Source organism: Macrobrachium rosenbergii, chromosome 53 (assembly GCF_040412425.1).
Source record: "Macrobrachium rosenbergii isolate ZJJX-2024 chromosome 53, ASM4041242v1, whole genome shotgun sequence".
NCBI lineage: Eukaryota > Metazoa > Arthropoda > Malacostraca > Decapoda > Palaemonidae > Macrobrachium > Macrobrachium rosenbergii.
This window is the reverse complement of record NC_089793.1, coordinates 23,910,324-23,934,697: the sequence shown is the minus strand read 5'-3', so window position 1 is coordinate 23,934,697 and position 24,374 is coordinate 23,910,324. Positions and strand designations below refer to the sequence as shown.

Genomic DNA, 24,374 nt, shown 5'->3' with positions numbered 1-24,374 from the left:
TCAGGTTAGGTGTTTAAACCACAACCTGCAGACATTTTCTATCTATTGAACATACATTATATCAATACAATTTTTCTCAGTTTTATTTTTTCTTTGATATTATATATATTATTTAACAGTTTTTCATTTAATTTAGCTCTTTTTAACTGGTGCCGTTGTTTTCTATTCATGGCTATTCTTATATTCCACTAGTTTTCAGAGTCTCTAATTTTTTTCTAGTACGGTTTACACTTCCAGATACTTATTTTCTTCAAAGGAATCTTCATTTTCCAATGTCTTTTCGATATTCATGTTAGCCCTTCTCAAAGACCCATTCCATTTATGTACTGTTCCACGGCTTCTTGTTGTTGTACACATTCGCAGCATTTTTTAGTAATGAACTTAGTCGCAAATGGAACTTCGATAAAGACCACGAAGGGATGTTTACCATTTAGTATTCTTTTTGAGGATTCTTTATCACAAAAGGAAATCATGCACGAGATTTAAAGTTATATCATAACAGGTTAGCCACAATTGCTTTTCTATGGCGTCGTGTAAATACAGGTTTCTAGCGATTTTCAGTCCGTTCTTTGTTAAAGTTTTTGTTAAGTATTGTATTAATGTTTACTTTAACTTGTGTGTGGAATATAGCTAAAATCCCTTAATTTGAGCCATGCCGTAATGTGAATTCCGTAAATTGTGCTCAGCTCGCTGCAATGTCACAGTATTGGTTGCAAGACGAGGCGGTACTCTAGACGATTGGAGAGCATGGTATTGCCTCCTTTCATATATGCTTGCTCCCTTAAAATTGCTACCTTGTAAATTGTGTAATATTATGAGGTATTTTATATACTCATTTTTTATAAGGATTTTTTTGAAGCATAAAGTTTACAAATAGCTCGTGAATACGCAAGTAACGCCATAAACATTGCTTGCTCCCTGGAAGTGTATATGTTTGCTCCTTAAAATTATAACTGGATAGTTTGTGTAAGATTGAGTTATTTGTTATTAATTTAATTTTTAATAAAACTATAAAGAAGCAAAAGGCTTAGGGAAAACATATAAAGAGTACCACCGTCATAAACATTGCTTGCTCCCTGGAAGTGTCCGTTCCCCACTCCCTGTGTTCTCGCATCTCAGTCTCGCGAATCGCGAGATCATCGTACTTGGGGGCTTTTTGTAAACACTGGATTTTGTTTACTTCGTCTTCTCCTGTAACATCATCTTAATTACACGCGAGTGCTGCTGAGGTCTTCCTTGAAACGGATCTTAAGTGGCAGCAGAGATGGCTACAGCCACAACGCAAGTCGTGCAGGGTGAGTGGAAAGGAGGTTTAGTGGGCGAAATAAGGGATAATATCTGTACCTAAATAATGAGGAGCTGCGTCTGTTGCAGCCTAACCATGGCCGAGGAGCATCTTTCATTAACCGTCTATTCTCACACTCGATTCATTCATTTATTGTTTTCTGCTGGTCGTGCTATGTCGTAGACGATCCAGGGAGGTTTTTATTTGGTAGCGCTTTTATTTTGATGTGATTGAACCTCCCAGGCGAGGAAAGATTAAGGAGTAACGTGTAATGCAAATTTTGCGTTATGCGGTAGAGGCTTACAGACGAACCGTAAGGGGTCGAGGAAAAGGGAAAAAAACCGTTTACACAAACATTATTCCACCATGCACGATGTAGTCTAATAGGCCTATGCCCGAAATGCATGGAAATATACCTCCGATTTGGCGGGGTCGGGCATGATGAGTAATTGACAGTTCTCCTGGTCCATAGGTTATTTATTTTTATGTATGGATGTGGATCAGAATACATTAGTATGTAGGTCGTCTATAGTGTAGCCGCATGGTTTGTTTTATTCATCGTTGATAGGGATAATGTGTTATTCTATTATTTGCACAACGATTAGTGCGTAGACTAGTCGGCCTGTCAGTACCTACTAGTTATGGAGTAAGCGAAACACATTTCTGTTTTTGAAAGGTGTATTATACTGACCACAGTTGATTTTCTTTAGCCTATAGCCTACCGTGCATGAAGTAGTTATCTCAGCATACCACCTTGCCTTTACTTGTTTTTTCTTGTCATTTCAAATTTGCTTAGATTATACATTGTCCATAATTGAATTCAACTTTGATAATTGTTTTCTTCTTCTTTGATAAGGATAATGTGTTATTCTATTATTTGCACAACGATTAGTTCATAGACTAGTTGAACTTGATCTGATATATAATTAGGTTCAGTCGTCTTATCAGTACTTACTAGTTATGGAGTAAGCGAAACCCATTACCGTTTTTGAATGGTTGATTAGACTGACTACAGTTGATTTTCTTTAGCCTATAGCCTACCGTGCATGAAGTATTTATCTCAACATACCACTTTGCCTTTACTTGTTTTTTCTTGTCATTTCAAATTTACTTAGATTGTGTATTATCCATAATTGAATTCAGCATCAAAATTTGTCTATAGTATTGTTTAACTTTCAAGTAATTTTAAAATTTAATATTTTCAAAAATTCTTTTGTAACTTAGTTACCCTCCTCATTAAAAATTTGGTGGGCCTTAGAAGGAATTTGGTGTATGTGTTTGTGCAAAAGGAGTAAATGACAAAAGAGAATGAAAATTATGGGAAGTCAAGATTGAAACATATCCTAGGGTTGTGTTTGGCTATTTTGATGGTTTGTGATGGATCCTGGTGAATTTGATATTCATGTCTGTAAGAAATTCCTGCTTGGCAGTTGCAACCTAAACTACTCCTTATCTAACAATAAAGAAGGGAGCTGAGTGGGAAACCTGGGTTATTTAAAATCAGTACAAGAAGAACATAACCTTCCTAACCTAACCTAACATAGGATGCTGGGTCCTTGTGCATAGACCACCTACTCCTGGCTCCCCTATCTTACCTAACACCAAAAGTATGGCTTCTCATTGGGTCAGTTTCTGATAAAAATAAATAGACTTTGAGAATCTCAGCAAAAATTATCATAAAAATAATTCCTCATCAGCATTAGAAAAATCACTGTAACTGTAAACTAAAGTGCCCTGTAATTTGCATCTAATCACTGAAAACTCTCTGTCCTTTCTTAGGTCAGGCATGAAAGTATATGTAGTAATGTATTGGAGAAAGGTTTGGAAGAACAAAATAGTTACAGAAGAGCCAAACAGGCAAAGAACTTGGGGGTCCTGCCTTCCCATCACTTATGTCAGTACAGACAGTATGGTACGAGAGCCAACTACTTTTGCTTTCTTAAGTGACTAGGAAGTTGACTTCCCAACATAAAACGCTAGTCAGCCTTGTTTTTGAGATTGTTCCCCCCTCCAGTGATAAGTTTCATTAAAAGTATGAGAGATTGTATCTTCATAGGAACATATGACAGATAGGCTGATATTGTAGGTAATTACCCACGACCCTGCACGATGGAGATTGCTAATTGAAACCTAGTTTCTAAGTTCCAGCTGGTCCCAGTGGCACTGAGAGAGATATTCATATAAAATTTGCTGTTTTTCAATTCAGCAAATCTGATCACTCTTGGCAGGAAAAAAGGATAAGGAATCGGTTGTGAATGTGAAAGATCTCTGTTAAAATACAACTTACAAAAAATTGACAAACATGAGACCATCTGTCGATGCCAAGTCATAACTGCTATATTAGGAAACAGAAACCTATCACCAAAAACTGCTTTATCTAAGAGAAATAAATCTCTGGCAGAAGCAGACATCCACACTGAAGAACAGTATTCTAGCCAAGGAAGTACAAATGACCTACAACAGATTGCACTGATTTTATCACTGTTATAAATACAAGGGGCCTTCTGTACAATACCTAATTTCTGTGCAGCACTAGCTGGACTGTCACTTAAAGGCTATGCTAGAGCAAGAGCCTATGGCAGCAGGTTCTTATAAACTTCAGAATCTAGGAGTGAGTGACTGTTTTAGAATTACTTCAAGATTTCCTAACAGGCAGGCAGCAGCGAGTTGCTGTTGATGGGGTCTTGAGCAAACCAAGACCTATTGTGTCGGGAGTTCCACAGGGTGGCGCTCTTGGTTTGCTGGTATTTTTATTGTATACAAGTGATAGAGTTGTTGGCTTGGAAAACAAGATTGTTCAGTATGCCAGTGATGCAACACTTGTGGGTATAGTAAAGTCTCCATTTATGGGAAATGAAGATGCCCATAGTCTCAGTCATGACGTGGAGTAGATTAGTGAATGGTGTATAGTAGTTGGGAGGATTATGAGGCTGAATTCCAATAAAATGAAAACTATCAATTACCAGATATGGTACAAATTTTCTGCCTCACCCTCCATTTCAGGTGGATAGGACTCTACTGGATGAGTCTGAAGCTTTAACTATTCTTGGTGTAACTTTTGACTCACATCTTACTCTTGAGAAACTTTCAATGAAAGTGTTAGCTAGTGCTGCACAGAAATTAGCTATTGTACAGAAGGTCCCATGTATGTATAGCAGTGATAAAATCAGTGCAATCTGTTGTAGGTCATTTGTACTTCCTTGACTAGAATACTGTTCTCCAGTGTGGATGTCTGCTTCTGCCAGAGATTTATTTCTCTTGAAGTGGTTTTTGGTGATATGTTGCTGTTTTCTAACATAGCAGTTATGACTTGGCATTGACAGATGGGCTCATGTTTGTGAATTTTTTGTAAGTTGTATTTTAACAGAGATCTTTCACATTCACAAATGATTCCTTATCCTCTTTTCCTGCCGATAGTGACCAGATTTGCTGAATAGCAGCACCATTGTTCAGTAAATGTGCCTCACTGTTGAACTTCTCAGTTCCAGAGGTGGAACAGTCTTCCTGAGAATGTTGTGCAGTTGGAACCTCAAAAGTCTTTAATAATTACCTCCATTTTTCTGTTTATTAATTTGTTACGGTAATTTTTTTATTTTCTAATGATTGATCTTTTTTTTCTATTTCCTTTACCTCTGTTACTTCTTCCTAATGAACACCATATTGTTTGAAAGCTTAAATTGTCATAATAATAATAATATCAGTGACAAAGAAGGGTAGCAACAAAGGTGAAAAAAATTTTAACAGCTTGCAGGTTATGCTTAATCATATGGTATTGGACCTTCTGGCCTAAGAGAACAGCATCTGTTAGACGTTCCACTATTTACAGCTTGTTTAGGAAACCTGGTTAAATGGCTTCTGCCTCCTCATCTGTCATATCCCCCTCCCCTATGCCTGCAACATCCCCACAGCTTTCTCCTCTACAGCCCTTACACCCTAATACCAGTGCTGAGTCTTGTGTCCTAGGGCCGCAGATTGATGTTGATAATCCCAAGCCCTTAGAGATAGATGTGAACTAGCCCTTTGAAATGAATGCCAATGACCCAGTGCCCTTGGAGGTTGTTGCAGTACCTTTCAGTATTCCAGATCCTTCCCTGTTGTAGCCTCAGTCTCCAAGCTTCGAGCAGTTTTTTTTTTATACATTTTGTAAGTGTGGTGTGTTTATATCATAAACACTTTTTTTATACAGACCCATTGATCATAAGTTAGCTTATTTCCAGTTGCACAAACTTGTTTTATTTGGAAAATACAACTCGCAGTGCAGATACCGGGACAGTATTCATATATGATGCCTTGCAATGTCATTTTCACTATCCCAGATGACTGTTGTCATAGTTGCCGTCTTTATGCCAGCCTGTTCTTGCTCCGAGTTTTCTTTTCATTACTTCTCTGTTTTCACTCCTTTGACATGATGTAGTATAGTCAATGTTAGGGTTTATAGTAGTGTTGTCTCTGTGCGTAGACAAACCAATGTTCCTCTGCCTCCCTTTTTGAAGGTTTTAGTGAGTGCTTTCACCAGGAAAACATAATAGGAACTGGGAGAGAAGGAGAATGGCTTTCATGTACATGTACTGTGCATACAATAGTTGAGTTATAATATTCCTTTTATGGAATTTTCTTAGTGGCTGAGTTAAGTGGCTGTAAGTTTGAACTTTATTTGACAAGAATACACTTTTGTCATTACTAGTGATAGGAGTCAAGTTGATGAAAATTGATCTCAGGAACAGTGTATAATAATATGAAAGCCACTAGGAGTCACGTTGATAAAAATTGATCTTAGGAACAGTGTATAATAATATGAAAGCCACTAAGAGTCTACATATCTATTTCCCTCGGAAGTTATGTTCGTTCATAAGGTTTTACCATTTACTTATAATTATTTACGCGTTGTTGCATTGGAATTATGTTTCCAAAGACCAACCACAGCTTAAACTTAATCCTATTTTTAAACGCATTCAGTTTTTCAGATTTGGTAGTGATTTAATTTCAAGAGATGTCAGTCATTGATTGTTAATGTATGAGATGAAATTTTTTTGACACCATTCGTATTCTGCTCTTGCATTTTGTTTTGCATAACAGATTCATGCTTTTTACTGGCTTAGTCACAGCAGTATCCTGAGGCTGAAGAGCATCTTTAAAATTTAGCAGGACAGAGCAAAGTTACTTGTTTTAAGTTGTCCAAAAATGCCTTGCTCTAGTGGTATAAACATCTATCAGAGAAAAAGGTTGTCTTTCTTGAATATGCTCTTGGTCTATCATTATCCCCATTGTAAACTAGGGGTTGCAAGACTGCTTAATGTTCCAGTGACCTGGTAATGTTACTCCCTTAGGGTGGCATCTCTGTACAACCATTGTAATTGAGATAAATTGGATTGTGTTAGGCATGGTATAATGCAACAGATTAGGAAGAGACTCTGGCCATTTGCTTGGGTCTGTATGTTGTTGCCACTTCTTCCTCTGGCCATTTCCTTGGGTCAGTATGTTGTTGCCACTTCTTCCTCTGGCCATTTCCTTGGGTCAGTATGTTGTTGCCACTTCTTCCTCTGGCCATTTCCTTGGGTCAGTATGTTGTTGCCACTTCTTCCTCTGGCCATTTCCTTGGGTCAGTATGTTGTTGCCACTTCTTCCTGTGCATTTCCTCTATGTTGTTGCCACTTCTTCCTCTGGCCAATTCCTTGGGTCAGTATGTTGTTGCCACTTCTTCCTCTGGCCATTTCCTTGGGTCAGTATGCTGTTGCCACTTCTTCCTCTGGCCATATCCTTGGGTCAGTATGTTGTTGCCACTTCTTCCTCATCCCTTAAATCCTATCCTTATCAATAGAAGCCCTTTTCCTTCGGGAATACTCAAATCCATTCTTATAATATGTAAACATGACTTTCACTTTGTGGCTTCACTTTTCACATTGTTTATACGTGTTACTGTGCACGTGTATTGGAGTTTGCTCATAGTGTATTTTTTTCTTTTGTGTAGCTATGTAATTTCACATAAAATTATAAATGTGCGAAAGCACACATCAGCATCAGTGCACTGACTCAAATTGACGGCCAGAGTCTTTTCCTAAATTTGTTGTACTATAGTAGTAAAAACCACTCCATACCTTGATTATCATCTGCTTGTCTTGTTAGTTATAAAAAAACATTTTGACCAGATGATTGTGTTAAATCCTAAACTTCCTGGCAGTACTTTATGAGTACCTTGTTTTGCATAGTCCAGTCTGTCTGGCCAGACTTGATGAATTACTTGTCTGGATTGAAATGTGCATACATTACTGATTTGTTTGAGAAACTTGTACTGAATGAGCGCAAGTCATCTGGCATTGCCCTTGCATTCTCATCACAATTAATTGTACACCAGCTCTCTAATATTTATATGGCCACCTTTTCCAAACAGCAAATAAGTACCTTCCTCCTTCACAATACCAGTTGCAAAGACATGTTCGTTAATCCCCTATAGTTGTGCATTACCCAGATATAATCCTGAGTGCAGCTTTCTAGAATTTTGCCAAGTTACAGTGGATGGCCACTGTTTCCTTTTTTGCAGGATTTCTATGATTCTGTGATTTATTTTTATCCAAATTGACGGCTGCTGCTTATTAATAATGGTAGCATTTGTTTCTTTCATGCACCTCTCATAGAAAATTATACTTCAGTTTATGGACCTCTGGAAATTCAGTGGAATAGTGATTGTTTTCTGCTTTTCTTTTTCTTGGAAGATTGCAAACTTAAAATTGCATACTTCATCATTAGCATTTTTTGTGCACTTTGGTGTGATGTTGTAACATTGCTTTTGTTGTTTTGGAATGGGAGTTGTGGCCTTCATACTGGTTGGAAATTAATGTGTTAACAATAAACTTGTTAACAATGACATTTTCCTAGACGTGAGCGAGATAAAGTGATAAGTGCACTTGTTTTCCTCAAGACGTTCCTGTCCATCTGACTTGTTATAATTTGTGACTGCAACCTTAACCTAAGTATAGTATCTAAGTAATGTATTATATTGTTCTTGACAAATGATGTTATTTTGCTGTTTACTCTATTAACAGTATTAATAGTTCCTACCTACTAACTTTAATTGTAGAAGTACATAGACATCCCACTAAACACAGCAATGTCAGTGTGTTTGTACTTACATCTGAAACAAGAACAATTTTCATGTAGCAATGTGAGAAAATGTCTTACATTTCTATTTTGATACAAATATTAAACCTGCAAAATTTTTTAGCATCTCAGAATTGCAAACATTTAACCCAGTGGGAATAACTTCATGTACAGAATTTACTATGACTTGGAAGTAAGGCAGTTGCTGCTTTCCCCTTCTCATCATGTATTCAAACCATTTCAATTCTTGGGCTCTGCATGTATTTTACAGTCACATCCCTCTGTAACTTAATCATATGCCCAACATACTACAGTGGTGAAATTCATTGTTTTGAGTCATGCATGTTTAAAATCTCCAGTTTGAAGTAGCCAGGTGGCATGCTTAAAAATAAAAAGTACAAGATACACACATCATAGATTTTTGCACTGCAACAGTCTCTAGCCAGTAATTAGTTTTGCTAGATGCTGTTGCTTCCTCTGACTTTTGCTATCTCATTGTCAAGTCAGTACTGTACTTGGTTTGCAATCCAAAATGTCACAGAGGTAGCAGAAATGTTTTGATTCTTTCTGCTGCTTCTCGTTCTAGTTCTCATTGTTAGCTCCTCTTTGTAGAGTCCATTTTGAGTTGTCAAAGATCCCATGCTGTTTACACTTTGTAATCCTGAGCATATTCTGTAACACCCTTTGTTGGATAGTATTGCATAAACTGTTACATTTATAGGACAGCCTCCTTTTCTACAGAGCTTTTTGCCTTCCTCCATTATTATGACAAAACAGTAAAGGATTCGGTGATTTGCCTTGATAGTGACGTGTATTTTAGGAGAGTTTGAGAGAAATATTGCTTGTTTTCATTCTGAATCTTACGGTAGGATACAATTGCATGTCTCGATAATCTGTTGAATGTCCTCAATTCTTCAGGTAGAAGATATAACCTTATCCTTTTCTCTTGGTACTAATGCATATGCCTTATTACAGAGATACCTCTGTTCTGTGTTTCCCAGACATGAATTATGCTCCATAAATTCCAGGTTACAACAGAATTAGTTCTTATGAAATGCTATAAGTAATTTACTTATGCTGATCTGTAGGTTACAGTAGTGCGATATATGTGTACCCAAGTTATTGTAGCATTCTTTTTCTTAAAGCACATTCCTGTGGTAGATACAAGTCCCTTTGACGGATATATCATTGTCATTGGAGCCTGATTATGCCTCCTCACAACCTGAATTCATTGGCTCACCAGCGACTTACACCTAATCCAGATACAGTATTTTGTTTGGCCTGGTCTTGTTAAGTGGGGAACAGGTGGCAGGATTGCCAGTGTTACCAAATTTTTTTCCTGTTCTTACTATTTAGGTATTTTGTGGTAGTTGTTGACAGTATTGCAGTATCCAAGAAGTATTTTATATTTTTATATTGTAAGATTTTTAATTCAGATTTGAAATTCTTGGTATTTACACTATATTTTTTATTTTAGTTTGTGCTCATACATAAAAAAATCTTGAGTATGCTTTATTTGTTTTTTGTAGATTAAAGAAAAGGTAAACAATTTCTTTCTGAAATACACAAATCATCATCATGTGATATTTATACAGTTCTTTGTATTAAGAAAATTGGGTAGTGGTAGGCATTTATGAAGTTCATCCTGAAAAAAGTATTTTGTTTGAAAATGATAGTCATGTGTTTTGTAATTTTATGTTAAAGATTAGATTTTTCATTAATTTCGTGATTGCTAGTTTTTTAATGTAGAGTTTGTTCAATCAATGGTGTGGATATCACCCTGAGATATCTCTTGTCTGTCAGTATTTTAAGAAACATTGTTTTATATCAGTACAGTCTAGTTCAGTTCTGTACTAGGAATTTTAATGTGAAATCCCTGAAATAAAAATTATTTGGTTACAGCCATTTAGTTTTTGTAATCTAATACTGAAATGATGAGGTAGATTTTATCTTCCTAAAAATGCAGATTAATATCTAGGCATTGTTGAAAACTTCCTGCATTGTACTGTTCTTGTGTTGGTTTTTGTACCCTCTACCCAGCTGTCCAGCCTTTTCACTTTATCGTGCACAATTTTTTACCTTTCATTGAAGAGGAAGTCCCGTAGATGAGCCCTGTCGTCCGTTGGACTATGGGACAGCCTCCCAGAGGATGTCGTTCAATTGGAACTTCATAAGTTCAAGCGAAGATGCATTGCATTACAACCCTAATACAGTTCTCCTTGAATTTTGATATTTGACTTACATTTTTATCTGCTTATTTGTTAATTTGTCTTTTTTTCAATAGCTGATATCCTCTTTCTGTATTTCCCATTTCCTTCTGTTACTTCTTTTGAATGAAAACCATATTCTTTGGAAGCTTAAATTTCATGTCAGTGGCCCCTGTAGGCTTGTTCATATGGATAGGGTGCACCACCTGAATAATAATAATAATAATAATAATAATAATAATAATAATAATAATTAATTATATATTCGCGGGAATAATAAACTGTATTTTTTCTATTTGCAGGCAGTTTAGATGCCAGAAAAAGGCGTGCAGGATCTTTGGGGTGAGTACAGCACTATTTCAGTAAATTTTTGTACTTAACTAGTCTGTCTAAGTACAATTTAAAAGGAAGTTTACTTAAACTTCGGAAGTGACGAAACTGTGTGACGTATGTTCAGCTCTGCAACAGTTCTTGAATTGGGAATATTGCCAGGAATTCTGTTCATCTCTGCAACTGATCTTTGACTGGGGATATTACCGGGAATTCTGTTCATCTCTGCAACAAGTCTTTCATTTGGTATATTACTTGAATTATGGTGATAGAACCATATGGTATGCAACACTTCAAACAGGTGGATAAGAATACAGTACTGTACAAAGGAAAGGGATTGATAAATTTAAACAGTTTTACTGTGTGAAGGAAAGATATTGATAAAAATCTGTATAAAGGAAAGAGATTAATAAAATTCTGTATAAAGGAAAAAGATTTTAAAAATTATTGTTGATAATTGATAACTTTATACAGAATTGAGTAAAATAGAGATTACTGTCATAAAATAATTTTTAATAGTTGCAGTCAGCATAGAGATTCTTTGTGATAACTGGTAGTGTAATAAAATTATTTTTAATGGTTGCAGTCAGCATCAGAGATTCTTTGTGATAACTGGTAGTGTAATGAAATAATTTTTAATGGTTGCAGTCAGCATCAGAGATTCTTTCTGATAACTGGTAGTGAAATAAAATAATTCGTAGTAGTTGTAGTTAGCATCTTAGATTCTTTGTAATAACTGGTAGTGTAATGAAATATTTTTTAATAGATGCAGTCAGCATCGTAGATTTTTTGTGAGGTCGTAGTCTAATGAAATAATTTTTAATAATTACAGCCATCGTTAGAGATTCTTTGTATTGACTGGTAGTGAAATAAAATAATTTTTAATGATTCAGTCTGCTCCGGAGATTATTTGTAATAACAGATAGTTCTGCTTATTTTTTCCCATCTACTGAGAAAAAATAAACTGAGCTACCACTTGTTACAAAGAATCTCTGGAACTGACTGCAACTACTAAGAATTATTTCATTACAGTAATCTCTCTCTTGTACACAGTACTGTATAAAGTTATCAGATATCAACAATAATTTTGTAGGTTTTTTCTGTGTGATTATCATTCTTTGTAAATATTCAGTTTGAGGCTGCTCGTATGTACATCCTTTTATTTTTTAATAATTTATTAATTTATCTATACATTTATTAATTTATCTTTATTTTTATTTTCTAACAACTGGTCTCTTTGTATTTCCTATTATCTACTGTAACTTCTTTCAACAACACCATATTCTTTGGAAGCCTGAATTTCAAGTCAGTGGTCACTGTAAGCTTTTTCTTTTGAAAAAAGATAATAATAATAATAATAATACATCGTTGAAGAAAGATTTCATTAATTTATAGAGAGCAATTTAAGCAGCAAAACGAGGCTATCAAGCAATAATGACTCCAGGTCAAATGACAGTCATCAGCCATGACATACCCTTAGTGGGTTCTGGATATGAACACATCTAGTGCGAGAGATGGAGGGAAGGGACTAAGAACAATTAAGATGACTAATGGATTCATTGGTAAGCTTTCCTCTAACCGTTATGAGAAGTAATAAGGTTTCCGTGATACATAATTAATGGAGGAACTTTGGCTTGAATATATGATGTGAAATGGGCTATGCTATACAGCCTTGTTGGTGGCTCTCTTGTTTCGTTGTGTGGTATGTTTTGGTCCCCGCAGGGGAGTAGTGGGGTGCACTGTAGGCATTACATATTAAAGCTATTTGCAGCATACCTTCCTTAGGCCCCCAGCTGCAACCCCTTTCATTCCTGTTACTGTACCTCCGTTCATTATCTCTTTCTTTCTTGTTACTTTTATCAACCCTCTCCTAAGAATTGATTCATAGTGCAACTGCGAGATCTTCCTCCTGTTACACTTTCAAACCTTTTTACTCCCTTGAATTTTATATTCCAATTTATTTTCCAATATTGATTATAATGTCTGGTTGATAAATGATATACATTATAATCTGATTTGTTTTTAATCTTTGACTCTAATAATAATATTGATAATAATAATCTATGATCAATATCGTGAGGTAAATTGTTACTTGATCATTTAAAAATTCTTGAGTGACAGTTTCGAATGTTGAAATCGATTCCATAGATATTTTGGCCCTAGTTATCTGCTTTTAACTCTATCTTGTGTGAGTTATGTTCCGCCTTAGGGTTCACTGAGAGAGAGAGAGAGAGAGAGAGAGAGAGAGAGAGAGAGAGAGAGAGAGAGAATTTCCTGTAATTGTATTTTGAGAGACCCAAGCATCCTTTTTGCTTACAAACCCTCACGCGATTGACACTTGTCTTGTTGTAACGGCGTATCTGATAGAGTGCGGGTACAGGGCGGTTGGGTTTTTGGGGTGGGGGAGGGGGAACCCCCTTTCAAACCCGGCAGGCTATGAGAGTACACCATTCAGCAGAGAGAGAGAGAGAGAGAGAGAGAGAGAGACAGAGAGAGAGAGTGAGTGGTGTCTCTTTTAATTTGCTTTGATGACTGTGTTAATGACCAGCCTGTAGTTAAAATGGATATTTGTTGCGTGCGAGTCTCCGTCTTTTCGGGTTTTGTTATCGTTCGTTATGTCTTCCATCGTCTCTTAACCGAAATTTGACAAGTATTGTCCGACGCCAGTCGCTTTATATGCGCACGAATCGCTTTGTACTCGTAGGTCGGTATTTATCCTCAATTGTCTCCTAAATGCACAGTATTTTGAGTGGTTACTCGTTCTCCTAAGCGCTCGCTCCACAAAGACAATATCCCCTTGTTGGGGGGGGGGGGTGAGTGCCGTCAGTGCACCTCATGCTGTGGACTGTAGGCATTACTTAAGGTTCTTTGCGGCGTCCCTTCCTTCGGCCCTCAGCTGCAGCCCCTTTCTTTTAACTGTACCTTCGTTCTTATTCTCTTTCTACCATCTTACTTTCCTTAACCCTCTCCTAACAATTGTTTGATATTGCAGCTGCGAGTTTTTTCCTGTCACACCCTTCAGACCTTTTTACTGTCAAATTCCGTTTCATCGCGGAATGACCTCATGGGTCCCAGCGCTTGGTCGTTGGCCTAAATTCGATGTTCTATTCTATTCGTACTACTAATGCATTATTTAGAGGGGTAATGAATTTCCTGATTGTTAACAATTTCAATCGTCGTCAGCTTCACTTTATTTAATAGTTCATCAACCTGTTAATTTGCTTATTTTAATCCTTGAACGTTACACACTTCTGCAACAAGAACCCAAAAAAGTTAGAGATGTTAGTATGTTACTATAATCATTTTTACTTTAACTGTTAAGACATTATGTAAATGGACACTTAATTCCCTTGTTATTTACAGTTTTAATCGTCTCTAGCTTCACTTTGTTTAATATTTCATTAAAACTGTTAATTATTTATATTAATCCTTGAACATTATCACCCCTTTCTCTGCAACAAGAACCCCCCCAAAAGTTAGAGATGTTACTAAACTCATCTTGACGTTACCAGGGCTTGTGGCGTTCAGAAACTTCTTTTTGCCCGATTCTGTGGGAGAGATGGACATTGGTGGAATTGCTCCGACGAGAATAATTGAACGTAGAGTGATGGGCGATTATCCGTCAGGGAGAGACAGACAAACAGACGTGCGAGAGAACTGGGCTGTGTTTCTCTGGCCGTATAAAAAAAAAATCAAGCAGTAAACTGACATGTTGAAGAGGAGAGAATGCTTCTTTTTTTTTATTTAAATTCAGAATGTTTGTCTTTTTTTATTTTTTCTTTATTCAAAATCGTGTCGATTCTGAGATAAAGATCTCCCTGTTAGAGTTGGTATGAAGAGTCCAGTTACCTATATATATATATATATATATATATATATATATATATATATATATATATATATATATATATATATATATATATATATATATATATATATATATATATATATATATATATATATATAAATAAGAGAGTTTAATCTAAAAATGAAATTAGCTTTGGGGTATAAACAGTTAATGTGATGCCCTTATGACCTCAGCTAAGGTGTGATGTGCATATTTTGTGACCAATATATTCGGAAAGCCGTATTAATCTTCAGTATTAACTTATCTTCGCAGCCCCATTATCATAAATTTTGTTTCATCGTCATATTTATCATTAGTGATGTGACTCAGATTTTTTTTGTTCGTCATACAAGAAAATGTAGAATTTTATGCAAGAAAATTAGAATTTATGTGAATTTTTTTTACAAGAAAGTGTACAGAATTCTTGTAGAATTTTACACAAAGTGTAGAATTTTATACTAGAAAATTGTTTTTATTGGGGAAATGTAGAATTTTTGTAGAGTTTTATACAGAAAAATGTAGAATTTTATACAAGAAAATGTACAATTTGTGTAGAGGTTTGTACAGGAAAATAAAGAATTCTACACAAGAAAATGAAGAATTTATGAGTTTCATCCAAGAAAATGTAGCATTGTTGTAGAATTTTATACAAAAAATGTAAAACTTTACAAAAAAATGAAAAATTCTTGTGTTTGTTATTTAAAAAAAAAATGTGAAAAGCGTATGAAGCCAATGGTAACGGTCTCTTCACAGCCGAAAATCATCATCACCTCCGCCTTTCCATCACATCTTGTTTCTGCCAAGGGACCTCATCGGTGTGTGTGCGTTAATGACCCGTGAAATTGTCGCAGGAAAACACCGGCTTTTATGTCTTCGACAAGGGGAGGTGCTGGGATTCTCGTCATTTTATTTATTTATTTATTTTGATTTTTTGTATGTTCTTGTATTTTTTTAAATTGTTTTTTTTTTGTGTGTTTGTATATTTATTTCAGGCGACCGTTTTCCCTTGTAAGACTTCTTCATAAGCCTTATTGGTCTTCCATTTTTGTTCTCATTGGCAGGGGTGGGTGGTAAAGGCGAGATTATAGGTCCTCTCTCTCTCTCTCTTGTCTTCGCTTCTCTCTCCTCTCTCTCTCTCTGAATCTCTCTCTCTCTTCTTCTCTCTTTGTTTCTGACTTCTCTCTCTCTCTCTCTCTCTCTCTCTCTCTCTCTCTCTCTCTCTCTCTCTCAAAACCTAGCATTTTTCGTGTGTTTTATTATTATTGAATTTTACATTTTGTTTCATTAGGAAAAAGCAAGTGATAATTCAGACTTCTCTCTCTCTCTCTCTCTCTCTCCAGTGTTCTCTCTCTCAAAACCCAGTGATAAGTTCATTGTTATTAATTTATACTTTCTCTCTCTCTCTCTCAAAACTCTCTCTCTCTCTCTCTCTCTCTCTCTCTTGTTATTCTATTATTTACTTTCTTTCTTTTCATTGGAAGAGCCAAATGATAATTCGAATTCTCTCTCTCTCTCTAGAACTCTCCACATATCATAACGGAGCCTTGAACAACCTTTTGCCGCGTTTTGTGGAGGTGCATTAGGTCAAGGTCGTGAGGTCAGTATGAAGGGGTCATTGGATTAAAAAAAGAGAGAGAGAGAGAGAAGTAAAAAAGAACTGGTCGATCGATGCCGTGATTTGCTATAAGACTGGATGACAGAGGTATGACTTTTTTCTTGACTTTTTTCCATTGACTTTTTTTTTTGAAATCGAGGGATGAAATTGTGCTGTGACGGAAAATTATGATCATTACGTCCGCTCTGGGCATGATCTGCGTCGTGGTCGGTTCTTCTCGTAAAAAAATAAAAAAAATAAAAATGAAAGATGGCTTAGTAGATTTTTACGGTTGATTGAGCAGCGGGGAAATAAATTGCTTTCTGGGTCTCGTGTGTCTTTTTGGTTTGTGTTATTTGTCGTTAGTGATTTGTATGTTATATATATGTATGTATGTATATATTTATTTATTTATATATAATATATATATAGTATATATATATATATATATATATATATATATATATATAATATATATATATATATATATATATATATATATCTAACATATATATATATATATATGTATACACATATATATATATATATATATATATACACACATATACTCAACAGTACAGACGATTTCGATAGAGGACACACATATATATTTAATTTATATATTATATATATGTATTTATGTGCTGGCAAGCGTAGGAACTAGGGTGGTACTTAAAATAACATGTCCGTTGTGAAATGAACATTATCTAGCAAGTGATAATTTTCTTCAGAGAAAAATAGCCTAATCCTTTTAACGTTATTTGAACTGCCAGTCTCCCTGTTCGATCAGCTGTTTATTAGAGTTGAGAAAAACTCATTTTACTTCTTGGATCAGAACTAGGGCTAATGATGCGATACAAACGCTTGTTTTCTCTCTCTCTCTGCCTCTCTCTCTCTCTCTCTCTTCCTGCCTCTCTCTCCCACCTCTCCAGCCTGTTTTTTTTCTTGGGTTTTATTGTCATTAGATTTTCGTTTTGTTTTCATGTAAATAGACAAGTGATAATTCGTATTGCTCTCTCTCTCTCTCAACGGAAGTTTTCACTCTGGCATGAAGAAAACTCAGTTGCGCCACTTTTTGGAAAGGAAATATGTTACGGTCTGGTGATATATATGCCACACGATTTCTGTAATGTATTTCGGTAGAATTATCAGTGTTGGTTTTTTATTCCTTTTTTTTCGCTTTCCATTTGCGACGGCTTCCTTGTTTGTGGAGAAGTGGACTGCTGTTCGGGAATAAAAGAAAATTAAAAAGTTGAATAAAAAATTAGAATTTCGTAGTTTAATTAACAAAAGTAAAATTGTAGAATTTTTTATTTCGTTTAAAAAAATTTTTTTAACAAAAAATAAAATTGTAGAATTGTTATTTCATTTACATGTTAATGTTTTTAAAAAGTTGAATAAACAAAACAGTAAAATTGTAGAATTTTATAATACTATTTTCATTTTTCCATTAAAAAGTTGAATAAACAAAAAAAAAAAATTGTAGAATTCTGTGATGTTATTTTATTTTTTGATTATATTTCAAAATTAAAATGGCAATAAGAGAAAATTGTAGAATCTCGTGATTTCGTTTTCTTTTTATTTATTTATTTTTTTGCGTTTTTATCGAATTTCTTGAGGTTACGTTTGATCGCGTTCATGTCGCAAAACTTAAATTTATTTCTGTATTTCGCGTTTATGATCCTGTTGAGTACGATTTTACCAACGGAACGCTTTTAGCAGACCCACATTTTTTGGGTGGGGGTTTTGGGAAAGGGGAAGGGAGGGGAGGGGTTGCCACAGAATCAGATCGTTTAATTGGATTGGATGTAACTGTTTCACTCCGGAAAGTACTGAGGAAAAATGTGATTCTTTTGTTTATACTTATATATATAGAGTATATATATATATATATATATATATATATATATATATATATATATATATATATATATATTTATATATATATGTGTGTGTGTAATGTAAATGGAATGACATAATACATCTCATGCACTGTATTTCCATACAGTTGCAGAGACAAATATTATAAATACTAACATAAAAAAATTTAGACGTTCATTCGTAGCGAATTTGAATATTCACAAGCAAACATTCCAATGTGAATATGGACACTCACAAACAGATATTCCTTTGGGACATGAAGTGAATCTCCCTGGGTTTGATTTCCCACGATACCGAAGATCGTCTGTGAGATCTTTTCCCCCCAGCATGTGTTATGTTTCTGGAGAGCGTGTTGTGTTGTGGCCGTGCCCAAGCCCAAGCCCAGGGGCGCTCTTATCGTCATGCCAAGTTTCTGCTGGGTACAGTCTATCCCGAAGAACACGACCCGCAATCAGGGGTTCCCAGGTTATAGGAGAATAAGAAATAAAATGCAAGTTAATCACAAGATCATGGCAGACAGTGTTTAGTGCATGGAATGTCTTGAATAATGAGAGAGAGAGAGAGAGAGAATTTTATAAGTGGTTTCACCCCAGCTGGGTGAGGAATAGATTTTGACGCAGCAATAAACACATGCCTAAAGTCTCTCTCTCTCTCTCTCTCTCTCTCTCTCTCTCTCTCTCACTGCGGCTCACAACAGTCAACTGATTATGCGCCTAACTCACTACTGACATCAACATAAATATACATATGTATATATATATATATATGTATGTATATATAGCCTATATATATTTTCAGTTGTATGGCAGAGGGCCTTTGATCCCCAACCATGCACCTGCGTCAGGTGTGCTATTGCTTTATAAATAGTCACTGGCACCTGTTATCAGATACGGGAGGCGCCTGTGTAAATTGTGGGGCTGATATTGAAGCACGGTAATTTTTTTCATTTATCATTTTTATAGTTGGTAAAATTGCAGAGAGAGAGAGAGAGAGAGAGAGAGAGAGAGAGAGAGAGAGAGAGAGAGAGAGAGAGAGAGAGAGAGAGAGGAAAAACATGAGGGGAACGGTTTGAAAAATAGGGAGAAAGAAAACTCATGCGAGAGAGAGAGAGAAAGAGGTTTGGACCTTGTGCACATCGGTAACCCAAGTTGATTATGACCCTAGGGTTCGAACTAGAAATAGTTGATTTTAATTTTTAATTGGGCCTTTTAATGATTATTTTTAAGGGGTTTCTTCCCCCCCCCTTCCGGAAGAAGTGTAATTCAGTATAAAGATATGTCTTGGGTATTTTACTTCATTTTGTTTCGAAGTTCAGTAAATTAGTCAAATATGAATTCTAATGTGTCATTTGCATCAGTGGGATAGTGCGCCATGAAGCATGGTGCCTAGCCTTGCTTTATGGTTGCTGAAATGTGAGAGAGAGAGAGAGAGAGAGAGAGAGAGAGAGAGAGAGAGAGAGAGAGAGAGAGAGAGAGAGAGAATTCAAACAATTCACATTCCGAGTCCAGTATTAACTGAGCAGTAAATTAACTTGAGTTCACAATTCATGGAACGAAACTCATTTTTGAGTGTTTGAAACCCCACCTTTTTTTAAAAATTCAGAACTGACGTGTGTGTGTGTATATATATATATATATATATATATATATATATATATATATATATATATATATATATATATATATATATATATATATATATATATAATAATTCGAGGGTTTCATTTTATCAAGATTTCCATTATTAAACTTCAACAGTTTGCATCAAAATTTATTTCTCAGTCAGGCGGCGCATATCTCCTCGAGTGTCAAGAGAAAGCACTACCACTATCTTGTAGCGAAGATATCGGCCGTTCGGCTTTTTTTTTTTTTTTTTTTTTTTTTTATGCTTGCCGTGATTTGCAAGGATACGTGTGCAAAAGGTCAACGACCTTGGTGTGTATGTGTGTGTATGTTTTGTGTTTTGTCTAGTCGATATGTGGCCGCCGTGTGGTTTTGCTACGTGTGGGTGTGTGTGTGTGTCGGGATGTCTCTGCTCAATATTTATTCGTATATTTTATTCGTATTTGCGGCATTATTATGATTGCGGTCTCTCTTTTACGTCTTGTCTTGTAAATCAAATATCGTTGGGTAGGTTAGGAGCGACGTAATAATCTCGTGATTTTTTTTTTTTTAAATCGCGAATTCTTTTTTTTACTGAAAACTTATTTGATACGACGAGTGAACTTGAATCCTCCAAACTGGGAAGGTGATGGTGATTTTTGGAGAAAGGACGTTTGCTCAGATGTGGAATGAAAATTTGGCTGGCGTAATTTTCCTGTGTCGGTTTTGAATTCTATACCTTTTCATTTCTTCCCGTAGGGGGCTAGTACCGTCGGTGCATCTCTCACGGTGCACTGTAGGCACTACTCAAGGTTCTTTTCAGCGTCCATTCGGCCCCTGGCTGTAACCCTTCTAATTCTTTTTATTGTACCTCCGTTTGTATCCTCTTCTATCTTACTTTCCAACCTCTCCCAACAATTGTTTCATAGTGCAACTGCGAGGTTTTGGTCTTTTTACAACATTCAAACCTTTTTACTGTCAATTTCCCCTTTCAACGCTGAATGACCTCATAAGTACCAGCGATTGGCCTTTGGCCTAAATTCTCTATATTCTGTTCTGTTCAACAGAAATGGACTACTTTCATTTTGTTACTCGCCGTGTTACTATACTTGTCCTAATAAAGGCTTTTGGCGCTCGCCTGTGCCCCGTGAAGTTACTTCCGAGAAGTTGCCAGTAAAGGGGGTTGGGTTACATCAAAGATAAGGTGCGGCCAAGCTTGTATGGAGCCACACCTTTAGGGTAACGGAACGTCTAAATTGACTCGTTAGCTCTAGAGGGTCTGAATATTAATGAGAAAAGGTACCCTTTTCCATTCCCTATTCCCTATCTCCTCCTCCTCCTCCTCCTCCTCCTCCTCCTCCTCCTCTTCCTCCTCCTCCTCTTCCTCCTCCTCCTCCTCCTCCTCCTCCTCCTCCTCCTCCTCCTCCTCCTCCTCCTCCTCCTCCTCCTCCTCGCCTTTATTTGAAAGACCTGTGTTCGATCCTTTGTGAGTCAGAAATATATATATATATATATATATATATATATATATATATATATATATATATATATATATATATATATATATATACACACACATACATACATACATACATACATACATACATACATACATACATACATACATACATTACACAGATATTATATGGATGGACAAAGGTTTTTCTTAGTAGAAATATGCTATAAAAATCATAACGTATATTTGCTATGTATATTTACTTTCTGTGCTATTTGAATGCTGTTTTGATTGTAAGAGGCAGTAGCTTATTGTTCTGAAAATGCCCCCTCTTCTTTTTAATGGTAACTATAGTGAATGCAATACGAGCAGTATTGGTCCAGCTAATTAGTGCTTTGAATCAGAGTAAGAATAGAAAAGAAGGGATTGAATTTTTTTTTTATAAAAGGACACTTTTTATAGGCATTAAAATTGATTGTAAATGAAAAATTTTCAAGGTGTGATTTGATGCTGCAGTTAGGGTGGTGGTTAGAAATACCACCGATATTTGCGCTAACAATTAATGGAAGAATGGGAAATTGTGTATGTGTGTGTGCATATATATATATATATATATATATATATATATATATATATATATATATATATATATATATATATATATATATAACTAACGCACGCATGTGTGTATATACATATACATATATTTACATATATACATATGCATCGACCCCACATAGAAGTGGGAAAAAGATGCAGAAAGAAGATACATATGCATATACAAATATATATATATATATATATATATATATATATATATATATATAAATATATACTGTATATATATATACCACATACGTACATACATATACTTATATGTGTATGTATGTATATATATAATTATATATATATATATATATATATATATATATATATATATATATATATATATATATATAATGCATATACATATACACATACACGCACGCGCACACAGCACACATACATATATATCTTCAATAAAACCCACACACAATCATATCCGATACGGTATTGCAGCTCGAACATAATGACAATCTAAAGTAATATCTGGAGCTAATCATACAGAAAATTAAGAGAGGTTTCGAAGCATGAAGAAGCCAGTTCACCCCCTCCCCTTTTCTCCCCCCCACTCCTCCTCCTCCCCTCCTCCTCCTCCTCCTCCTCCTCCTCCTCCTCCCTGTTCTGTTATAATTGAGACGCCTTCGTCGAGGGTCTGTGAGCAGAACCAACGTTCACTTGAACGTGAAGTTAATAAGAATGATGAAGAGGAAAGACAGGGAGAATGGGATGGTGGTGTCTGTCTGTCTGTGTACGCGCGCGAGCATTTTACCTGTTGGGAAAATATAGTTCAAGATGGAGAAAATATTTAGGGTGGGAGGTCAGTGTTCCTTTTATCACCTTCGGGAGTAATGCACACTGTTCTAGAAGTGGGTTGAGGGTTACAAGATGGTTTCGATGCACTATTCTAGAAGAAGTGGGTTTAGGGGTGCAGCATGGTTGTGATGCACCATTCTTGAAGAAGTGGAGTGAGGGTTGAAAGATGGTTTTGATGCACTATTCTTGAAGAAGTGGGTTGAGGGTTGCGACATGGTTTTGATGCACTATTCTGGAAGAAGTGGGTTGAGGGTTGCGACATGGTTTTGATGCACTATTGTAGAGGAATTAGGTTTAGGGTTGCAGCATGGTTTTGATACACTATTTTAGAAGAAATGGATTGAGGGTTGCAAGATGGCTCTGATGCACTTCTAGAAGTGGATTAAGGGTAACAGCGTGGCTTTGATGCACTATTCTAGAAGAGTTGCAACATGGTTTCAGTGCACTATTCTAGAAGTGGGTTGAGGGTTGCAATATGGTTTCAGTGCACTATTCTAGAGGAATGGGTTGAGGGTTGCAGCATGGTTTCAGTACACTATTCTAGAAGTGGGTTGAGGGTTGCAGCAAGGTTTTGATGCACTGTTCTAGAAGAAGTGGATCGAGGGTTGCAAGATGGTTTTGATTCGCTATTCTAGAAGTGGGTTGAGGGTTGCAACATGGTTTTGATGCACTGTTCTTGAAGCGGGTTGAGGGTTTCAATATGGTTTCAGTATACTATTCTAGAAGAAGTGTGTTGAAGGTTCCAGCATGGTTTCGATACACTATTCTAGAGGAAGTGGGTGGTTGTTGCAGCATGGTTTCAATACACTGTTCTAGAAAAAGTGGGTTGAGGGTTGCAACATGGTTTTCAATACACTACTCTGGAAGAAGTGGGTTGAGGGTTGCAGCATGGTTTCAATACACTGTTCTAGAAGAAGTGGGTTGAGGCTTGCAAGATTGTTTTGATGCACTGTTCTAGAAGTGGGTTGAGGGTTGCAACATGGTTTCAATGCAGTATGCTAGAAGAAGTGGGTTGGGTTGTAACATGGTTTTGATAAACTATTCTAGAAGTGGATTAAGGGTTGCAACATGGTTTCAGTGCACTATTCTAGAAGTGAGTTGTGGGTTGAAACATGATTTCGATGAACTATTCCAGAAGAATTGGGTTGAGGGTTGCAGCATGGTTTCAATGCGCTTCTAGAAGTGGGTTGAGGGTTGCAACATGGCTTTGACGCACTAATCTAGAAGAGGGTTGAGGGTTGTAACATGGTTTTGATAAACTATTCGAGGCAACAGGAATGAAACCAATATTGAAACGGCAGGAATGAAACCGATATTCAGACTACAGGAAAGGTTTGTCAGATTAAACTAGCTATATGCCAACACTGATACGTGCTCTTTATGAGTAGCTGTTAATAGATCTTGATATACTTGAAACACTATATCCATCCATTCCCCCTCCCTCCACTCCTCTCCCCACCTCTCCCTTGTCCTCACATTGCGTCTTAATGGTGGGTGAATCTCTTGATTGCATGGTCTGTTGATTGCTTTGACTGGACAGAGCTTTTATTTGGTTGGGCTCTGGGCCTTCGATGCCGTGTCATCCCCTCCCCCTTCCCCTTCCCCTCCTTTCCTCCCATCTTCCCTTCCCCATCCTCATCAACCCCCGCCCCCCCAGCCTCT

At 36.3% G+C, this 24,374-nt stretch overlaps 1 protein-coding gene across 4 annotated transcripts in view; it reads left to right on the top strand.

The window, feature by feature from the left end:
- Positions 1-1,102: 1,102 nt before the first annotated feature.
- The window catches only part of tgo (Aryl hydrocarbon receptor nuclear translocator homolog tgo), a 308,504-nt gene continuing 285,232 nt past the window's right edge, over positions 1,103-24,374 (top strand). For 2 of the 4 annotated variants that reach the window (XM_067096885.1, XM_067096882.1), the window contains exons 1-2: positions 1,113-1,295; positions 10,890-10,929. In XM_067096885.1, coding sequence (XP_066952986.1) covers positions 1,265-1,295; positions 10,890-10,929 — 71 coding nt within the window. In that variant the 5' untranslated portion in view covers positions 1,113-1,264. Of the gene's footprint in view, positions 1,296-10,889; positions 10,930-24,374 lie in introns of all 4 variants that reach the window. The other 2 variants (XM_067096881.1, XM_067096883.1) reach the window with 2 other exon arrangements.